Raw genomic sequence first — 20342 nt, 5'->3', positions numbered from 1 at the left:
CATTGTCCCTGGCGTATAGCTCAGAGTAGTGCTCGACCCAGCGCTTCAGCTGCAGTGTCTGGTCCTGAATCACCTCGCCTGTGGCAGATTTCAGAGGAGCGGTCTTCCTCTGGACTGGGCCGAGGGCCTGCTTGATGCCGTCATACATTCCCCTTACATTGCCTGTATCTGCTGCAGTCTGTATCTGGGAGCAGAGCTGGAGCCAATAGTTGTTGGCACATCGCCTGGCGCTCTGCTGCACTTGGCAGCGGACGGCCCGAAGGATCTGTAAGTGAAGCGACCGTCGCTCTACCGTCCAGCCTAAGTAGTTGGGCATTGATTGGAAACACCTTTCCTGGCACCTCTCTGACTCGTGTCTCAAGTTTGCTTCTATGACTCTTTTAACTAGGATCTTGTATGTTGTTATCATGTCCACCCAATTATACCTGCACTAACGTATATGTGTGTACTCACCTATTTGTGCTTGTGGGGCTTGAGCTTTGGCTCTTTGGTCCCGCCTCTCAACCTGAACCTGTGTGTGTGGGGGAGGGGGGGTAAGGAGAGTGCACGTGGACACATGCGTCATGTGCATATGTACAAGGATACATATGTACATAAAGACACATAGAGTTTTCAGTAACATGTTAAACAGTGTTGTGTATATAATATCCTAGTTCACATAGGACCCTGATGACCTAATTGAAGGGACATTGAAACTCCTGTCTGACGCCCTGTCTGTCTGCTTGCCTGTCTGCCTGCCTGTCTGCCTGCTTAACTGCTTCTCTGTCTGCCTACCTGCGTGCCTGCCTGCATGCCTGCCTGCCTACCTGCCTGCCTGTCTGCCTGCCTGCCTACATGCCTGCCTGCCTACCTGCCTGCCTGCCTGCCTGTCTGCCTGCCTCGTACGTCATCCGTGACTGTAATGCAACGTTAATTAGACAGATGTGCGAGTTTAATGTACTTGTTGACCTTCTACCGTGGCCACACGTGTTATCTGGGGCTCTCTCTCTGCTGGACGCTTCTTGCAAGATGAACATATACACACTAGAGAGGCTCCAGGGCTGATATAAACTATATATAATAAATAATAATAAACCTTCACATTACATAATTCAGAACACACAATTATCTGAATGTATTCTTGTATTTATTCTGAAATACACCAATGATGTATTTCTTCTCATATCTTGTGTATTTTGGTTGACAGGAAAACGGGTTAGTTAGCGTGAAGGAGTTGAGAAAGTCGTCCACGGTGCAGTTCGATCCCCAGAGCCCCTAGCCGGCAGCTGTTGCTCCCTGCAACCATCTTACTCCTGCAGGACGCGCCTCCTGGTGCAGCCTGAGTCACTCGCTGCATGGGAGACGTCTTGGGGGCGTCTCAAGGAGCGGCTGCAACGTCATCCTCTTACACCAACATCTTGAGTGCCACTTGACGCTGGTGCAAGCTACCTGGATATCTAGAGATCGCCCTCAACGTCTTGCCAGCACCTTCCTCTTGCAAGGAGATCCCTCTTTACCCATGTGACCTTCAGAGCCTGGGCTTGACACGCGCCGGGCCGGGGTTCGACTCTCCCACAGCCCTGGGCAACGGAATATGATCTTAAATTCCCAACACTCAATATTTTGCAATATAGCATGACACAATAGTCAGACATATCAATGACAGTCGTTTTGAGGCGATAGACGGACCTGCGACCAGGATTGTTAGCCTCAAAATGCTTGTCATTGACACACACCCGCCAGTTTAGGCTTACTGTGTACTCCAGCATATTGTACCACAGGTACCAACATATTGTACCACAACCACCAACATATTGTACCACAGGTACCAACATATTGTACCACAACCACCAACATATTATACCATAACCACCAACATATTGTACCACAACCACCAACATATTATACCACAACCACCAACATATTGTACCACAGGTACTAACATATTGTACCACAGGTACCAACATATTGTACCACAGGTACCAACATATTGTACCACAGGTACCAACATATTGTACCACAGGTACCAACATATTGTACCACAACCACCAACATATTGTACCACAACCACCAACATATTGTACCACAGGTATCAACATATTGTACCACAACCACCAACATATTGTACCACAGGTACCAACATATTGTACCACAACCACCAACATATTGTACCACAGGTACCAACATATTGTACCACAACCACCAACATATTGTACCACAACCACCAACATATTGTACCACAGGTACCAACATATTGTACCACAACCACCAACATATTGTACCACAACCACCAACATATTGTACCACAGGTATCAACATATTGTACCACAGGTACCAACATATTGTACCACAACCACCAACATATTGTACCACAACCACCAACATATTGTACCACAGGTACCAACATATTGTACCACAGGTACCAACATATTGTACCACAGGTACCAACATATTGTACCACAACCACCAACATATTGTACCACAACCACCAACATATTGTACCACAGGTACCAACATATTGTACCACAACCACCAACATATTGTACCACAGGTACCAACATATTGTACCACAACCACCAACATATTGTACCACAGGTACCAACATATTGTACCACAGGTACCAACATATTGTACCACAACCACCAACATATTGTACCACAACCACCAACATATTGTACCACAGGTACCAACATATTGTACCACAACCACCAACATATTGTACCACAACCACCAACATATTGTACCACAGGTATCAACATATTGTACCACAGGTACCAACATATTGTACCACAACCACCAACATATTGTACCACAACCACCAACATATTGTACCACAGGTACCAACATATTGTACCACAACCACCAACATATTGTACCACAACCACCAACATATTGTACCACAGGTATCAACATATTGTACCACAGGTACCAACATATTGTACCACAACCACCAACATATTGTACCACAGGTACCAACATATTGTACCACAGGTACCAACATATTGTACTTGCTCCAGTGGAACTTTTTGTTCACTGTCTAATTTGACTGTCGAAACAGTGCTATCAGTCCCTGACTGTTGAAACAGTGCTATCAGTCCCTGACTGCCTGATCTAACTGTTGAAACAGTGCTATCAGTCCCTGACTGTCTAAACTGACTGTTGAAACAGTGCTATCAGTCCCTGACTGCCTGATCTAACTGTTGAAACAGTGCTATCAGTCCCTGACTGCCTGATCTAACTGTTGAAACAGTGCTATCAGTCACTGACTGTCGAAACAGTGCTATCAGTCACTGACTGTCGAAACAATGCTATCAGTCACTGATTGTCTAAACTGACTGTTGAAACAGTACTATCAGTCCTTGACTGTTGTAACAGTGCTATCAGTCACTGACTGTCGAAACAATGCTATCAGTCACTGATTGTCTAAACTGACTGTTGAAACAGTGCTATCAGTCCCTGACTGTTGAAACAGTGCTATCAGTCCCTGACTGTTGTAACAGTGCTATCAGTCACTGACTGTTGAAACAGTGCAATCAGTCACTGACTGTCTAAACTGACTGTCGAAACAGTGCTATCAGTCACTGACTGTCGAAACAATGCTATCAGTCCCTGACTGTCTAAACTGACTGTCGAAACAGTGCTATCAGTCACTCACTGTCTAAACTGACTGTTGAAACAGTGCTATCAGTCCCTGACTGTTGAAACAGTGCTATCAGTCACTGACTGTCGAAACAATGCTATCAGTCCCTGACTGTCTAAACTGACTGTCGAAACAGTGCTATCAGTCACTCACTGTCTAAAATGACTGTTGAAACAGTGCTATCAGTCCCTGACTGTTGAAACAGTGCTATCAGTCACTGACTGTTGTAACAGTGCTATCAGTCACTGACTGTTGTAACAGTGCTATCAGTCACTGACTGTAATCTGACTGTTGGAAGAGAGTGTAAAAGGGGGAACAGTTAACAGGGAACATGCTTCCCCATTAGACTGTTGGTTATCACGCCGCCACTCAACAGTCAGTCCTGCCTAACTGGTTCTCCCGGTGATACAATAAACATATAATTTTGTTGAAGGCTGTTGACAGTAACTAATTACATTACAACTATTCTGAGAGAAATGTTACTATGCGCTAGTGGTCCCAGTTGTTTAGTATTGCCATACACGTTTGAGTGCGTTGCCATACATGTTTGAGTGCGTTGCCATGCACGTTTGAGTGCGTTGCTATATATGATTGAGTGCGTTGCTATATATGATTGAGTGCGTTGCCATACATGTTGAGTGCGTTGCCATACATGTTTGAGTGCGTTGCCATACATGTTTGAGTGCGTTGCTATACATGTTTGAGTGCGTTGCCATACATGTTTGAGTGCGTTGCCATACACGTTTGAATGCGTTGCCATACATGTTTGAGTGCGTTGCCATACATGTTTGAGTGCGCTGTCATACATGTTTGAGTGCGTTGCCATACACGTTTGAGTGCGTTGCCATACATGTTTGAGTGCGCTGTCATACATGTTTGAGTGAGTTGCCATACATGTTTGAGTGCGTTGCCATACATGTTTGAGTGCGTTGCCATACATGTTTGAGTGAGTTGCCATACATGTTTGAGTGCGTTGCCATACATGTTTGAGTGAGGTTGCCATAAACTTTTGAGTGCGTTGCCATACATGTTTGAGTGCGTTGCCATATAAGTTTAATTCCGGTGGCCTACAGGTATAATTGCGTTGCCAGACACGGCTGACAATGTTGCCATGCCAGTTTATGAGTGTTGCCATACATTTTTGAGTGTGTTTCCGTACAGTTTTGAGTGTGAGTTGCTATATAGGTTTGAGTGTGTGACTACGTTGCCATACTGGTATAACTGTCCTGCCATTCAGGTGTGAGAGTGCCAAACAGGTTTGACATGTCACAAATGTTGCCATATGAGAGGTGACGTCAGAGTGTACATATGTAACTCACCCCAGTTGTTTTGGCAGGTTATATATATATATATATGTGTTCGAGAGTTCATATATATATATATATATATATATATATATATATATATATATATATATATATATATATATATATATATATATATATATATATATATATATGAGTGTGAGTTCACTTGCATATTTCGTCTCCAGCTATCAAGTAATTATGTATATAACATATTTTACGTTAACAAGAGTTAATATGATATAAATACATTCAAGTTTAATATTAAAATGTGTTTTCTTCTGATCCCTTAGTCTTAACTACTCCCCCCCCCACCCAACATACAGTTGAGAACTGCCCAAAATGTGGAAGATGGTTAGTGTAGTCCCGATATACAAGGCGGGGACAGGCAGACACGAGGCCCTGAACTACAGGCCAGTGTCCCTAACCTGCAGACTCAAGTATGCAGGTTAGGGACATATATATATATCTCATAAATAAATTACTATATAATTCTCCTTGATATAACTGTTATATAAGGAGTGTTGCCATCATTGTGAGTGTTGAGCTATACCTAGGAGACCAGTACACCTGCTGGTAACACTGCTACACCCAGGAGACCAGTATACCTGCTGGTAACACTGCTACACCCAGGAGACCAGTACACCTGCTGGTAACACTGCTACACCCAGGAGACCAGTACAAATGCTGATAACACTGTTACACCCAGGAGACCAGTACACCTGCTGGTAACACTGCTACACCCAGGAGACCAGTACACCTGCTGGTAACACTGCTACACCCAGGAGACCAGTATACCTGGTGGTAACACTGCTACACCTAGGAGACCACTACACCTGCTGGTAACACTGCTACACCCAGGAGACCAGTACACCTGCTGGTAACACTGCTACACCCAGGAGACCAGTACACCTGCTGGTAACACTGCTACACCCAGGAGACCAGTATACCTGGTGGTAACACTGCTACACCTAGGAGACCACTACACCTGCTGGTAACACTGCTACACCCAGGAGACCAGTACACCTGCTGGTAACACTGCTACACCCAGGAGACCAGTACACTTGCTGGTAACACTGCTACACCCAGGAGACCAGTATACCTGCTGGTAACACTGCTACACCCAGGAGACCAGTACACCTGCTGGTAACACTGCTACACCCAGGAGACCAGTACACCTGCTGGTAACACTGCTACACCCAGGAGACCACTACACCTGCTGGTAACACTGCTACACCCAGGAGACCAGTACACCTGCTGGTAACACTGCTACACCCAGGAGACCACTACACCTGCTGGTAACACTGCTACACCCAGGAGACCAGTATACCTGCTGGTAACACTGCTACACCCAGGAGACCATTACACCTGCTGGTAACACTGCTACACCCAGGAGACCAGTATACCTGCTGGTAACACTGCTACACCCAGGAGACCAGTACACCTGCTGGTAACACTGCTACACCCAGGAGACCAGTACACCTGATGGTAACACTGCTACACCCAGGAGACCACTACACCTGCTGGTAACACTGCTACACCCAGGAGACCAGTACACCTGCTGGTAACACTGCTACACCCAGGAGACCAGTACACCTGCTGGTAACACTGCTACACCCAGGAGACCATTACACCTGCTGGCAACACTGCTACACCCAGGAGACCAGTACACCTGGTGGTAACACTGCTACACCCAGGAGACCAGTACACCTGCTGGTAACACTGCTACACCCAGGAGACCAGTATACCTGCTGGTAACACTGTTACACCCAGGAGACCAGTACACCTGCTGGTAACACTGCTACACCCAGGAGACCAGTATACCTGCTGGTAACAGTGCTACACCCAGGAGACCAGTACACCTGCTGGTAAGACTGCTACACCCAGGAGACCAGTACACCTGCTGGTAGCAGTGCTACACCCAGGAGACCACTACACCTGCTGGTAACACTGCTACACCCAGGAGACCAGTACACCTGGTGGTAACACTGCTACACCCAGGAGACCAGTACTCCTGGTGGTAACACTGCTACACCCAGGAGACCAGTACACCTGGTAGTAACACTGCTACACCCAGGAGACCAGTACACCTGGTGGTAACACTGCTACACCCAGGAGACCAGTACACCTGGTGGTAACACTGCTACACCCAGGAGACCAGTACACCTGGTGGTAACACTGCTACACCCAGGAGACCAGTACACCTGCTGGTAACACTGCTACACCCAGGAGACCAGTACACCTGGTGGTAACACTGCTACACCCAGGAGACCAGTACACCTGGTGGTAACACTGCTACACCCAGGAGACCAGTACACCTGGTAGTAACACTGCTACACCCAGGAGACCAGTACACCTGGTGGTAACACTGCTACACCCAGGAGACCAGTACACCTGGTGGTAACTCTGCTACACCCAGGAGACCAGTACACCTGGTGGTAACACTGCTACACCCAGGAGACCAGTACACCTGGTGGTAACACTGCTACACCCAGGAGACCAGTACACCTGGTGGTAACACTGCTACACCCAGGAGACCAGTACACCTGGTGGTAACACTGCTACACCCAGGAGACCAGTACACCTGGTGGTAACACTGCTACACCCAGGAGACCAGTACACCTGGTGGTAACACTGCTACACCCAGGAGACCAGTACACCTGGTGGTAACACTGCTACACCCAGGAGACCAGTACACCTGCTGGTAACACTGCTACACCCAGGAGACCAGTACACCTGGTGGTAACACTGCTACACCCAGGAGACCACTACACCTGCTGGTAACACTGCTACACCCAGGAGACCACTACACCTGCTGGTAACACTGCTACACCCAGGAGACCAGTACACCTGGTGGTAACACTGCTACACCCAGGAGACCACTACACCTGCTGGTAACACTGCTACACCCAGGAGACCACTACACCTGCTGGTAACACTGCTACACCCAGGAGACCACTACACCTGCTGGTAACACTGCTACACCCAGGAGACCAGTATACCTGCTGGTAACACTGCTACACCCAGGAGACCATTACACCTGCTGGTAACACTGCTACACCCAGGAGACCAGTATACCTGCTGGTAACACTGCTACACCCAGGAGACCAGTACACCTGCTGGTAACACTGCTACACCCAGGAGACCAGTACACCTGCTGGTAACACTGCTACACCCAGGAGACCACTACACCTGCTGGTAACACTGCTACACCCAGGAGACCAGTACACCTGCTGGTAACACTGCTACACCCAGGAGACCACTACACCTGCTGGTAACACTGCTACACCCAGGAGACCAGTATACCTGCTGGTAACACTGCTACACCCAGGAGACCAGTACACCTGCTGGTAACACTGCTACACCCAGGAGACCATTACACCTGCTGGTAACACTGCTACACCCAGGAGACCAGTACACCTGGTGGTAACACTGCTACACCCAGGAGACCAGTACACCTGCTGGTAACACTGCTACACCCAGGAGACCAGTATACCTGCTGGTAACACTGTTACACCCAGGAGACCAGTACACCTGCTGGTAACACTGCTACACCCAGGAGACCAGTATACCTGCTGGTAACAGTGCTACACCCAGGAGACCAGTACACCTGCTGGTAACACTGCTACACCCAGGAGACCAGTATACCTGCTGGTAGCAGTGCTACACCCAGGAGACCACTACACCTGCTGGTAACACTGCTACACCCAGGAGACCAGTACACCTGGTGGTAACACTGCTACACCCAGGAGACCAGTACTCCTGGTGGTAACACTGCTACACCCAGGAGACCAGTACACCTGGTAGTAACACTGCTACACCCAGGAGACCAGTACACCTGGTGGTAACACTGCTACACCCAGGAGACCAGTACACCTGGTGGTAACACTGCTACACCCAGGAGACCAGTACACCTGGTGGTAACACTGCTACACCCAGGAGACCAGTACACCTGCTGGTAACACTGCTACACCCAGGAGACCAGTACACCTGGTGGTAACACTGCTACACCCAGGAGACCAGTACACCTGGTGGTAACACTGCTACACCCAGGAGACCAGTTCACCTGGTAGTAACACTGCTACACCCAGGAGACCAGTACACCTGGTGGTAACACTGCTACACCCAGGAGACCAGTACACCTGGTGGTAACACTGCTACACCCAGGAGACCAGTACACCTGGTGGTAACACTGCTACACCCAGGAGACCAGTACACCTGGTGGTAACACTGCTACACCCAGGAGACCAGTACACCTGGTGGTAACACTGCTACACCCAGGAGACCAGTACACCTGGTGGTAACACTGCTACACTCAGGAGACCAGTAAACCTGGTGGTAACACTGCTACACCCAGGAGACCAGTACACCTGGTGGTAACACTGCTACACCCAGGAGACCAGTACACCTGGTGGTAACACTGCTACACCCAGGAGACCAGTACACCTGCTGGTAACACTGCTACACCCAGGAGACCAGTACACCTGGTGGTAACACTGCTACACCCAGGAGACCACTACACCTGCTGGTAACACTGCTACACCCAGGAGACCACTACACCTGCTGGTAACACTGCTACACCCAGGAGACCAGTACACCTGGTGGTAACACTGCTACACCCAGGAGACCACTACACCTGGTGGTAACACTGCTACACCCAGGAGACCACTACACCTGCTGGTAACACTGCTACACCCAGGAGACCACTACACCTGCTGGTAACACTGCTACACCCAGGAGACCACTACACCTGCTGGTAACACTGCTACACCCAGGAGACCACTACACCTGGTGGTAACACTGCTACACCCAGGAGACCACTACACCTGCTGGTAACACTGCTACACCCAGGAGACCACTACACCTGCTGGTAACACTGCTACACCCAGGAGACCACTACACCTGGTGGTAACACTGCTACACCCAGGAGACCACTACACCTGCTGGTAACACTGCTACACCCAGGAGACCACTACACCTGGTGGTAACACTGCTACACCCAGGAGACCACTACACCTGCTGGTAACACTGCTACACCCAGGAGACCACTACACCTGCTGGTAACACTGCTACACCCAGGAGACCACTACACCTGCTGGTAACACTGCTACACCCAGGAGACCACTACACCTGCTGGTAACACTGCTACACCCAGGAGACCAGTACACCTGGTGGTAACACTGCTACACCCAGGAGACCACTACACCTGCTGGTAACACTGCTACACCCAGGAGACCAGTACACCTGGTGGTAACACTGCTACACCCAGGAGACCACTACACCTGGTGGTAACACTGCTACACCCAGGAGACCACTACACCTGCTGGTAACACTGCTACACCCAGGAGACCACTACACCTGCTGGTAACACTGCTACACCCAGGAGGCCAGTACACCTGCTGGTAACACTGCTACACCCAGGAGACCAGTACACCTGCTGGTAACACTGCTACACCCAGGAGACCACTACACCTGCTGGTAACACTGCTACACCCATATAAAGCCTGCCCATATATTTACTAATATATGTAGTCTAATATTGTAGTGAATGTCTACTACACAAAAATATATATTGATGACTACATCAATAAACACTACACCCCCAGAATGTGTATGGGAAGCTATATATAAATATATATTGATGACTACATCAATAAACACTACACCCCCAGAATGTGTATGGGAAGCTATGTGGGAGAACTCTATATCATACAGTCCACTTTAAACATCAAACAGTTTGCTATCGTAAACATATAAATTAACGTTAAATATAAATTACAATTTACATTAATATAAACTATATAATACATTAGTATAAACTAAATAAATATAAATCTCACAGTTCAATTCCCCACAACTTCATGCAAGCTGTGAAGAGCCAAGCAACACAACACTTGCTTCACGCAAGCTGTGAAGAGCCAAGCAACACAACACTTGCTTCATGCAAGCTGTGAAGAGCCAAGCAACACAACACTTGCTTCACGCAAGCTGTGAAGAGCCAAGCAACACAACACTTGCTTCACGCAAGCTGTGAAGAGCCAAGCAACACAACACTTGCTTCATGCAAGCTGTGAAGAGCCAAGCAACACAACACTTGCTTCACGCAAGCTGTGAAGAGCCAAGCAACACAACACTTGCTTCATGCAAGCTGTGAAGAGCCAAGCAACACAACACTTGCTTCATGCAAGCTGTGAAGAGCCAAGCAACACAACACTTGCTTCACGCAAGCTGTGAAGAGCCAAGCAACACAACACTTGCTTCATGCAAGCTGTGAAGAGCCAAGCAACACAACACTTGCTTCACGCAAGCTGTGAAGAGCCAAGCAACACAACACTTGCTTCACGCAAGCTGTGAAGAGCCAAGCAACACAACACTTGCTTCATGCAAGCTGTGAAGAGCCAAGCAACACAACACTTGCTTCATGCAAGCTGTGAAGAGCCAAGCAACACAACACTTGCTTCATGCAAGCTGTGAAGAGCCAAGCAACACAACACTTGCTTCATGCAAGCTGTGAAGAGCCAAGCAACACAACACTTGCTTCACGCAAGCTGTGAAGAGCCAAGCAACACAACACTTGTGCTCTCTGTTGCACTGTTTCACACCAACTGGTTTCCGACAGCTCGTAAAACGGAGGAAAGTGTCCTGAAAGATATTATTAACAGGAACGTTATCCCTACAGACGAAAAATCAGAAGATACAATTGATAATTTACTACAAAAACAAGAAAACGGCCAACCTACTGATGAGGAACTGCCCAGACACCAAGCAGAACGCCTTGAAGCACACCAACGTCGTCTATGTCTTCACTTGCACACTTGGGGACTGTCAGCCCCTCAAAGATCTCAGTATATAGGCAAGACAACAACGTCTCTTTCAAGGGGATTCTTGTACAACAACAATCCAAGCTTGTGCAACAATGCACAATCAACAGGGCTCCATCAAGGAGCATATAGTCTCCTCATACAACCAGACCATCACCAGAAACATATTCATGCATGTAAGAGTCTAATAATATGTATTATGTTTCATCCAAATGTTCACCTCAATCAGGTCTGTACCACCTCACCCCAAGCGAATATAAGCCTTTGCAATAGCATGGAAAATTTGTCTTTGGAAATGTAAGGAGTACCTTGCGAAACGCTTCTAAGCGTCAGGCCAGTTTTCTTGAGATCTTGAGAGGATTTTGGGGCTTTAGTGTCCCTGCGGCCCGGTCCTCGACCAGGCCTCCACCCCTAGGAAGCAGCCCGTGACAGCTGACTAACACCCAGGTACCTATTTTACTGCTAGGTAACAGGGGCATAGGGTGATAGAAACTCTGCCCATTGTTTCTCGCCGGCGCCTGGGATCGAACCCGGGACCACAGGATCACAAGTCTAGTGTGCTGTCCGCTCGGCCGACCAGCCATAATATAGTGTGAAAATGATCTTTGGGGAGCTAATTTTTCAACTTCCCTCGACAGTGAAGCAAAGATAAGAAATATTGAGAAGACTCGTGTTATAATTAATAATCTTCAACAAGATGTTTACAAGAAAAAACTGCTCCTAAAATGTACTACAAGTACAATGAACATTACAAAATTACAAGAATTACAAGAAATCCATAAATGTAATAACTTCACTTAACATTTTGTGATGTCATAGATGTTTTGTAGGTTAGATTAACTTTTTGGCGTTTGACGTTAGTTAATTGAGGTCCATAAAGTGGACATATAACATTTTGAGCCCCACAATATATTGGTGTACAGGATTATGGGGCTAATTACCTGTCTCCCGGCACTTACCTGCCTCATTTGCATATTTCTGAATGCAATTATGATGAGCAATGATGACAGAGAAAGTTGCAACTACATATTGGGATATATTTATTCCTGTTTGTTTGTGTGTGTTTGTTTGTTATTGTCATATTGTTTGTTGTGTGTTTGTCTGAATTTATATATCTGTTTGGTCCTGTTTTTTTGTTAATCTGTCCCACTTGTCCGTTTAATAGTACGTCGTATATTGACGTACACTCTACCTACGGCCAAAAATTATCGTACTAGAAAATGTCTCTCCTCGCGAAATTGACATACTGTCCCGTTTTCTGTTATGGGTCCTCTGGCAGGTTAGGGGTAACTTTAGTACGACGGTTTCCTGACGATGGGGCACTTTAGGAGGACGGGGCGGCTCTGTCAGCCTCTCTGATGTAGGGGGAGGGTTCACGGGGGTTTGACCAGACTGTTTGTGTTGGCAGATGGTTCACCAAACCCGTCCATCAGGCCCAGTAAATTAAACTTAGAGGAGTTAAGTTTTCAACTTCTTTCTTGAGAAGATTCGAGGCCACTCATCACTGTATCCGGCTTGTGTACCAGCGGCCATTATCACTGTATCCGGCTTGTGTACCGGCGGCCCTCATCACTGTATCCGGCTTGTGTACCAGTGGCCATCATCACTGTATCCGGCTTGTGTACCGGTGGCCATCATCACTGTATCCGGCTAGTGTACCAGTGTCCATCATCACTGTATCCGGCTTGTGTACCAGTGGCCATCATCACTGTATCCGGCTTGTGTACCGGTGGCCATCATCACTGTATCCGGCTACTGTACCAGCGGCCATCATCACTGTATCCGGCTTGTGTACCAGTGGCCATCATCACTGTATCCGGCTAGTGTACCAGCGGCCATCATCACTGTATCCGGCTTGTGTACCAGTGTCCATCATCACTGTATCCGGCTTGTGTACCAGTGTCCATCATCACTGTATCCGGCTTGTGTACCGGCGGCCATCATCACTGTATCCGGCTTGTGTACCGGCTGCCCTCATCACTGTATCCGGCCTGTGTACCGGCGGCCCTCATCACTGTATCCGGCTTGTGTACCGGCCGGATACTGTTAAATACATGGACAGGTCCAAAGTTTAATATATAAGTTCACATTCCCTATCTAGATAGATATACACTATTAATGTAAGCACACACACACACACACACACACACACACACACACACACACACACACACACACACACACACACACACACACCACCCACCCACACACACACACACACACACACACACACACACACACACACACACACACCACCCACCCACACACACACACACACACACACACACACACACACACACACACACACACACACACACACACACACACACACACACACACACGCACACACACACACCCACACACACCACACACACACACACACACACACACACACACACACACACACACACACACACACACACACACACACACACACACATAAAGGTCTGAGGGGGAGGGAAAAAACCCATAATGCATTTTCTGCCCGCCAGCCAAGAGGATCTGGAATGAAATTTTAATTGGGAACTGGGGAAAATTCCTCAAGTAATTAGGACCTGCCTGGAAGGCCTGACTCTAGCTCTTCCTTGGAGTCCTGTTGTCTTGCCTTTTCTTAAGCCAAGTTTATAACAAGCTTGGCGCTTACTGACGGTATAAGCGGAGGTGTTTTACGGCGGTTATAGCAAGTATTTTCTCTGCTTTTTTTGGTGGTATAAGAAGATTTTGGAGTTAATGTTGGGAATATTTCCACAAGGTTCTTTATAATGCTTTGGTTAAGGTTTTTGGGGGGTGGTGGAGGTGGTTGGGCTAGGTTGGTGGTAGTCGAGAGTCAGGTAGTGGTGGTGGTGGTGGTTGGGCTAGGTTGGTGGTAGTCGAGAGTCAGGTAGTGGTGGTGGTGGTGGGTGGTACTGGTGGTACAGCCCTTAACTGGAGTTTACACAGTCCATTAGGCCCACCATCTCGTGTAGACCAACTCCAGGTTTACTTCACATGTAGACTGAGGACAGCGGGGCGAGGAACACAACAAAGGTATACATATTGGGGATCATCCGAGACGTAAAGGGTTCCGGGCTATTCATGCCCGTGCCGCCTCTTAGGGGGCTTAACCTTTGTTACTCAAGCGACGTGAGGACGTGTAGGGGAGCCTCCCAACACGTCCTGAGCAGACAATATACTTTGAGCAATTCTGACAATAGAAGACTGTTGTAGTGCGCTGTGGAATAGTGACAGATGTGACGAGAATTGGAATTTTCGTTACTTCTTTCGTTAAAAATTCCTGGAAGCCTCCTCCATTACTCCTGAAGGTCTGGAAGCACCCGTCCACTGCTCCTGAAGGTCTGGAAGCACCGTCCACTGCTCCTGAAGGTCTGGAAGCACCGTCCACTGATCCAGAAGGTCTGGAAGCACCGTCCATTACTTCAGAAGGTCTGGAAGCACCCGTCCACTGCTCCTGAAGGTCTGGAAGCACCGTCCACTGCTCCTGAAGGTCTGGAAGCACCGTCCACTGATCCAGAAGGAATGGAAGCACCGTCCATTACTTCAGAAGGTCTGGAAGCACCCGTCCACTGCTCCTGAAGGTCTGGAAGCACCGTCCACTGCTCCTGAAGGTCTGGAAGCACCGTCCACTGATCCAGAAGGTCTGGAAGCACCGTCCATTACTTCAGAAGGTCTGGAAGCACCCGTCCACTGCTCCTGAAGGTCTGGAAGCACCGTCCACTGCTCCTGAAGGTCTGGAAGCACCGTCCACTGCTCCTGAAGGTCTGGAAGCACCGTCCACTGCTCCTGAAGGTCTGGAAGCACCCGTCCACTGCTCCTGAAGGTCTGGAAGCACCCGTCCACGGCTCCAGAAGGTCTGGAAGCACCGTCCATTACTTCAGAAGGTCTGGAAGCACCCGTCCACTGCTCCTGAAGGTCTGGAAGCACCGTCCACTGCTCCTGAAGGTCTGGAAGCACCGTCCACTGCTCCTGAAGGTCTGGAAGCACCGTCCACTGCTCCTGAAGGTCTGGAAGCACCCGTCCACTGCTCCTGAAGGTCTGGAAGCACCCGTCCACGGCTCCAGAAGGTCTGGAAGCACCCGTCCATTACTCCTGAAGGTCTGGAAGCACCCGTCCACTGCTCCTGAAGGTCTGGAAGCACCCGTCCACTGCTCCTGAAGGTCTGAAAGCACCGTCCACTGCTCCTGAAGGTCTGGAAGCACCCGTCCACTGCTCCTGAAGGTCTGAAAGCACCGTCCACTGCTCCTGAAGGTCTGGAAGCACCCGTCCACTGCTCCTGAAGGTCTGGAAGCACCGTCCACTGCTCCAGAAGGTCTGGAAGCACTCGTCCACTGCTCCAGAAGGTCTGGAAGCACCCGTCCACTACTCCTAAAGGTCTGGAAGCACCCGTTCACTGCTCCTGAAGGTCTGGAAGCACAGTCCACTGCTCCTGAAGGTCTGGAAGCACCCGTCCACTGCTCCTGAAGGTCTGGAAGCACCGTCCATTACTCCTGAAGGTCTGGAAGCACCCGTCCACTGCTCCTGAATGTCTGGAAGCACCGTCCACTGCTCCAGAAGGTCTGGAAGCACCCGTCCACTGCTCCAGAAGCTCTGGAAGCACCCGTCCACTACTTCTAAAGGTCTGGAAGCACCCGTACACTGCACCTGAAGGTCTGAAAGCACCGTCCACTGCTCCAGAAGATCTGGAAGCACCCGTCCACTGCTCCTGAAGGTCTGGAAGCACCGTCCACTGCTCCAGAAGGTCTGGAAGCACCCGTCCACTGCTCCTGAAGGTCTGGAAGCACCCGTCCACTGCTCCTGAAGGTCTGAAAGCACCCGTACACTGCTCCTGAAGGTCTGGAAGCACCCGTCCACTGCTCCAGAATGCCTGGAAGCACCGTCCACTGCTCCTGAAGGTCTGGAAGCACCCGTTCACTGCTCCTGAAGGTCTGGAAGCACCCGTCCACTGCTCCAGAAGGTCTGGAAGCACCCGTCCACTGCTCCAGAAGGTCTGGAAGCACCGTCCACTGCTCCAAAAGGTCTAGAAGCACCCGTCCACTGCTCCAGAAGGTCTGGAAGCACCCGTCCACTGCTCCAGAAGGTCTGGAAGCACCCGTCCACTGCTCCAGAAGGTCTGGAAGCACCGTCCACTGCTCCAGAAAGTCTGGAAGCACCGTCCACTGCTCCAGAAGGTCTGGAAGCACCCGTCCACTGCTCCAGAAGGTCTGGAAGCACCGTCCACTGCTCCAGAAAGTCTGGAAGCACCGTCCACTGCTCCAGAAGGTCTGGAAGCACCGTCCACTGCTCCAGAAGGTCTGGAAGCACTCGTCCACTGCTCCTGAAGGTATGGAAGCACCGTCCACTGCTCCTGAAGGTCTGAAAGCAACCGTCTACTGCTCCTGAAGGTCTGGAAGCACCCGTCCACTGCTCCTGAAGGTCTGGAAGCACCCGTCCACTGCTCTTGAAGGTCTGGAAGCACCCGTCCACTGCTCCAGAAGGTATGGAAGCACCCGTCCACTGCTCCTGAAGGTCTGGTAGCACCCGTCCACTGCTCTTGAAGGTCTGGAAGCACACGTCCACTGCTCCTGAAGGTCTGGAAGCACCGTCCACTGCTCCAGAAGGTCTGGAAGCACCGTCCACTGCTTCTGAAGGTCTGGAAGCACCCGTCCACTGCTCCTGAAGGTCTGGAAGCACCCGTCCACTGCTCCTGAAGGTCTGGAAGCACCGTCCACTGCTCCTGAAGGTCTGGAAGCACCCGTCCACTGCTCCTGAAGGTCTGGAAGCACCGTCCACTGCTCCTGAACGTCTGGAAGCACCCGTCCACTGCTCCTGAAGGTCTGGAAGCACCGTCCACTGCTCCTGAAGGTCTGGAAGCACCGTTCATTACTCCTGAAGGTCTGGAAGCACCCGTCCACTGCTCCTGAAGGTCTGGAAGCACCGTCCACTGCTCCAGAAGGTCTGGAAGCACCCGTCCACTGCTCCAGAAGCTCTGGAAGCACCCGTCCACTACTTCTAAAGGTCTGGAAGCACCCGTACACTGCACCTGAAGGTCTGAAAGCACCGTCCACTGCTCCAGAAGATCTGGAAGCACCCGTCCACTGCTCCTGAAGGTCTGGAAGCACCGTCCACTGCTCCAGAAGGTCTGGAAGCACCCGTCCACTGCTCCTGAAGGTCTGGAAGCACCCGTCCACTGCTCCTGAAGGTCTGAAAGCACCCGTACACTGCTCCTGAAGGTCTGGAAGCACCCGTCCACTGCTCCAGAATGTCTGGAAGCACCGTCCACTGCTCCTGAAGGTCTGGAAGCACCCGTTCACTGCTCCTGAAGGTCTGGAAGCACCCGTCCACTGCTCCAGAAGGTCTGGAAGCACCCGTCCACTGCTCCAGAAGGTCTGGAAGCACCGTCCACTGCTCCAAAAGGTCTAGAAGCACCCGTCCACTGCTCCAGAAGGTCTGGAAGCACCCGTCCACTGCTCCAGAAGGTCTGGAAGCACCCGTCCACTGCTCCAGAAGGTCTGGAAGCACCGTCCACTGCTCCAGAAAGTCTGGAAGCACCGTCCACTGCTCCAGAAGGTCTGGAAGCACCCGTCCACTGCTCCTGAAGGTCTGGAAGCACCGTCCACTGCTCCAGAAAGTCTGGAAGCACCGTCTACTGCTCCAGAAGGTCTGGAAGCACCGTCCACTGCTCCAGAAGGTCTGGAAGCACTCGTCCACTGCTCCTGAAGGTCTGGAAGCACCGTCCACTGCTCCTGAAGGTCTGAAAGCAACCGTCTACTGCTCCTGAAGGTCTGGAAGCACCCGTCCACTGCTCCTGAAGGTCTGGAAGCACCCGTCCACTGCTCTTGAAGGTCTGGAAGCACCCGTCCACTGCTCCAGAAGGTCTGGAAGCACCCGTCCACTGCTCCTGAAGGTCTGGAAGCACCCGTCCACTGCTCTTGAAGGTCTGGAAGCACCCGTCCACTGCTCCTGAAGGTCTGGAAGCACCGTCCACTGCTCCAGAAGGTCTTGAAGCACCGTCCACTGCTTCTGAAGGTCTGGAAGCACCCGTCCACTGCTCCTGAAGGTCTGGAAGCACCCGTCCACTGCTCCTGAAGGTCTGGAAGCACCGTCCACTGCTCCTGAAGGTCTGGAAGCACCCGTCCACTGCTCCTGAAGGTCTGGAAGCACCGTCCACTTCTCCTGAAGGTCTGGAAGCACCCGTCCACTGCTCCTGAAGGTCTGGAAGCACCGTCCACTGCTCCTGAAGGTCTGGAAGCACCCGTCCACTGCTCTTGAAGGTCTGGAAGCACCGTCCACTGCTCCAGAAGGTCTGGAAGCACCCGTCCACTGCTCCTGAAGGTCTGGAAGCACCCGTCCACTGCTCCTGAAGGTCTGTCCATCGCGACTGACCAATGGCGGCCATTTTTCTGTGAACTTCCTTCTTCATTTTGCCTCTCGTCTCGGGGCCTTGAAAACAAAAAGGAATATTGCCGGAGAGGCGATAAAAATTGTGTAGAAATTGAGGTCATATTGTTTGAGTTATGGCGGGGGGGGGGGGAGGGGGGGAGAGGTGAGAGAAGTGAGAGAAGTGGGTGAGGGATGATTGGTCACCACCTGATTGGTGTGTTCCTCTGGGTAGAATCCAATGTGATTCACATTCTTGGCTGGAATACATAAAAAAAACTTATCGTTAAGTAGAAGTCAATTATTTCTGGATTTCTGGTAAAATCCAAAATTATTTGGATTTGTTTAGAGAATTCAAAATTAATTGGATTCTTAGATGGAATCGAAAGTTATTTGATAATTCGGTGGAAACTAAAAATTTTTATATATAATTCTGAGTAAAAATCCTGATCAAATGTTTTATTAAAGCTCTGATCAAATGATCTATTAACGTCCTGATCAAATGATCTATTAACGTCCTGATCAAATGATCTATTAACGTCCTGATCAAATGATCTATTAACGTCCTGATCAAATGATCTATTAACGTCCTGATCAAATGATCTATTAACGTCGTGATCAAATGATCTATTAACGTCGTGATCAAATGATCTATTAACGTCATGGTCAAATGCTAAGTCAATTCTGTCCAAATGCTATAAAGGTCCTGGTCAAATTCCTTATGAAAATTCTGGCCAAATGCTGCTCTTTCTGTCCGCCTCTCAACTGTCAATCAACTGTTACTAACTACTAACTAATTCCACCCCCCCCCCCCCACACACCCCAAGAAGCAGCTCCGTAGCAGCTGTCTAACTCCCAGGTACCTACTTACTGCTAGGTAGCAGGAGCATCAGGGTGAAACAAACTTTGGCCATTTGTTTCTGCCTGGTCTGGGAATCGAACCCGGGCCACAGAATTACGGGTCCTGCGCGTTGGATTCAGCTCAGTTACCAGACCCCCATTCCACGTTTGCGTGCGTGTGAGAGTGTGTGTCCGTGTGTTTCTGTGTGTGTGTGTGTGTGTGTGTGTGTGTGTGTTGGTCCCGCCTCTCAACTGTCAATCAACAGGTGTACAGGTTCCTGAGCCTATCTATCATATCTACATTATAAACTGTGTATGGAGTCAGCCTCCACCACATCACTGCCTAATGCATTCCATCCGTTAACTACTCCCACACTGAAAAAGTTCCTTCTAACGTCTCTGTGG

The 20342-nt window shown here is 49.6% G+C and overlaps 1 protein-coding gene across 1 annotated transcript in view; it reads left to right on the top strand.

Moving 5' to 3' along the window:
- Positions 1–2044, top strand: part of LOC123772696 (glutamate receptor ionotropic, kainate 2) — a gene marked incomplete at its 5' end in the record, with an annotated part of 107690 nt that extends 105646 nt beyond the window's left edge. Inside the window, 1 exon segment of the mRNA XM_069324519.1 lies at positions 1187–2044. Coding sequence (XP_069180620.1) covers positions 1187–1258 — 72 coding nt within the window.
- Between the last annotated feature and the right edge of the window lie 18298 nt (positions 2045–20342).

The sequence above is a fragment of the Procambarus clarkii genome, chromosome 14 (assembly GCF_040958095.1).
Source record: "Procambarus clarkii isolate CNS0578487 chromosome 14, FALCON_Pclarkii_2.0, whole genome shotgun sequence".
NCBI classification, from domain to species: Eukaryota; Metazoa; Arthropoda; class Malacostraca; order Decapoda; family Cambaridae; genus Procambarus; species Procambarus clarkii.
The sequence above is the reverse complement of the archived record's forward strand: the minus strand, read 5'-3'. Positions and strand labels throughout refer to the sequence as shown.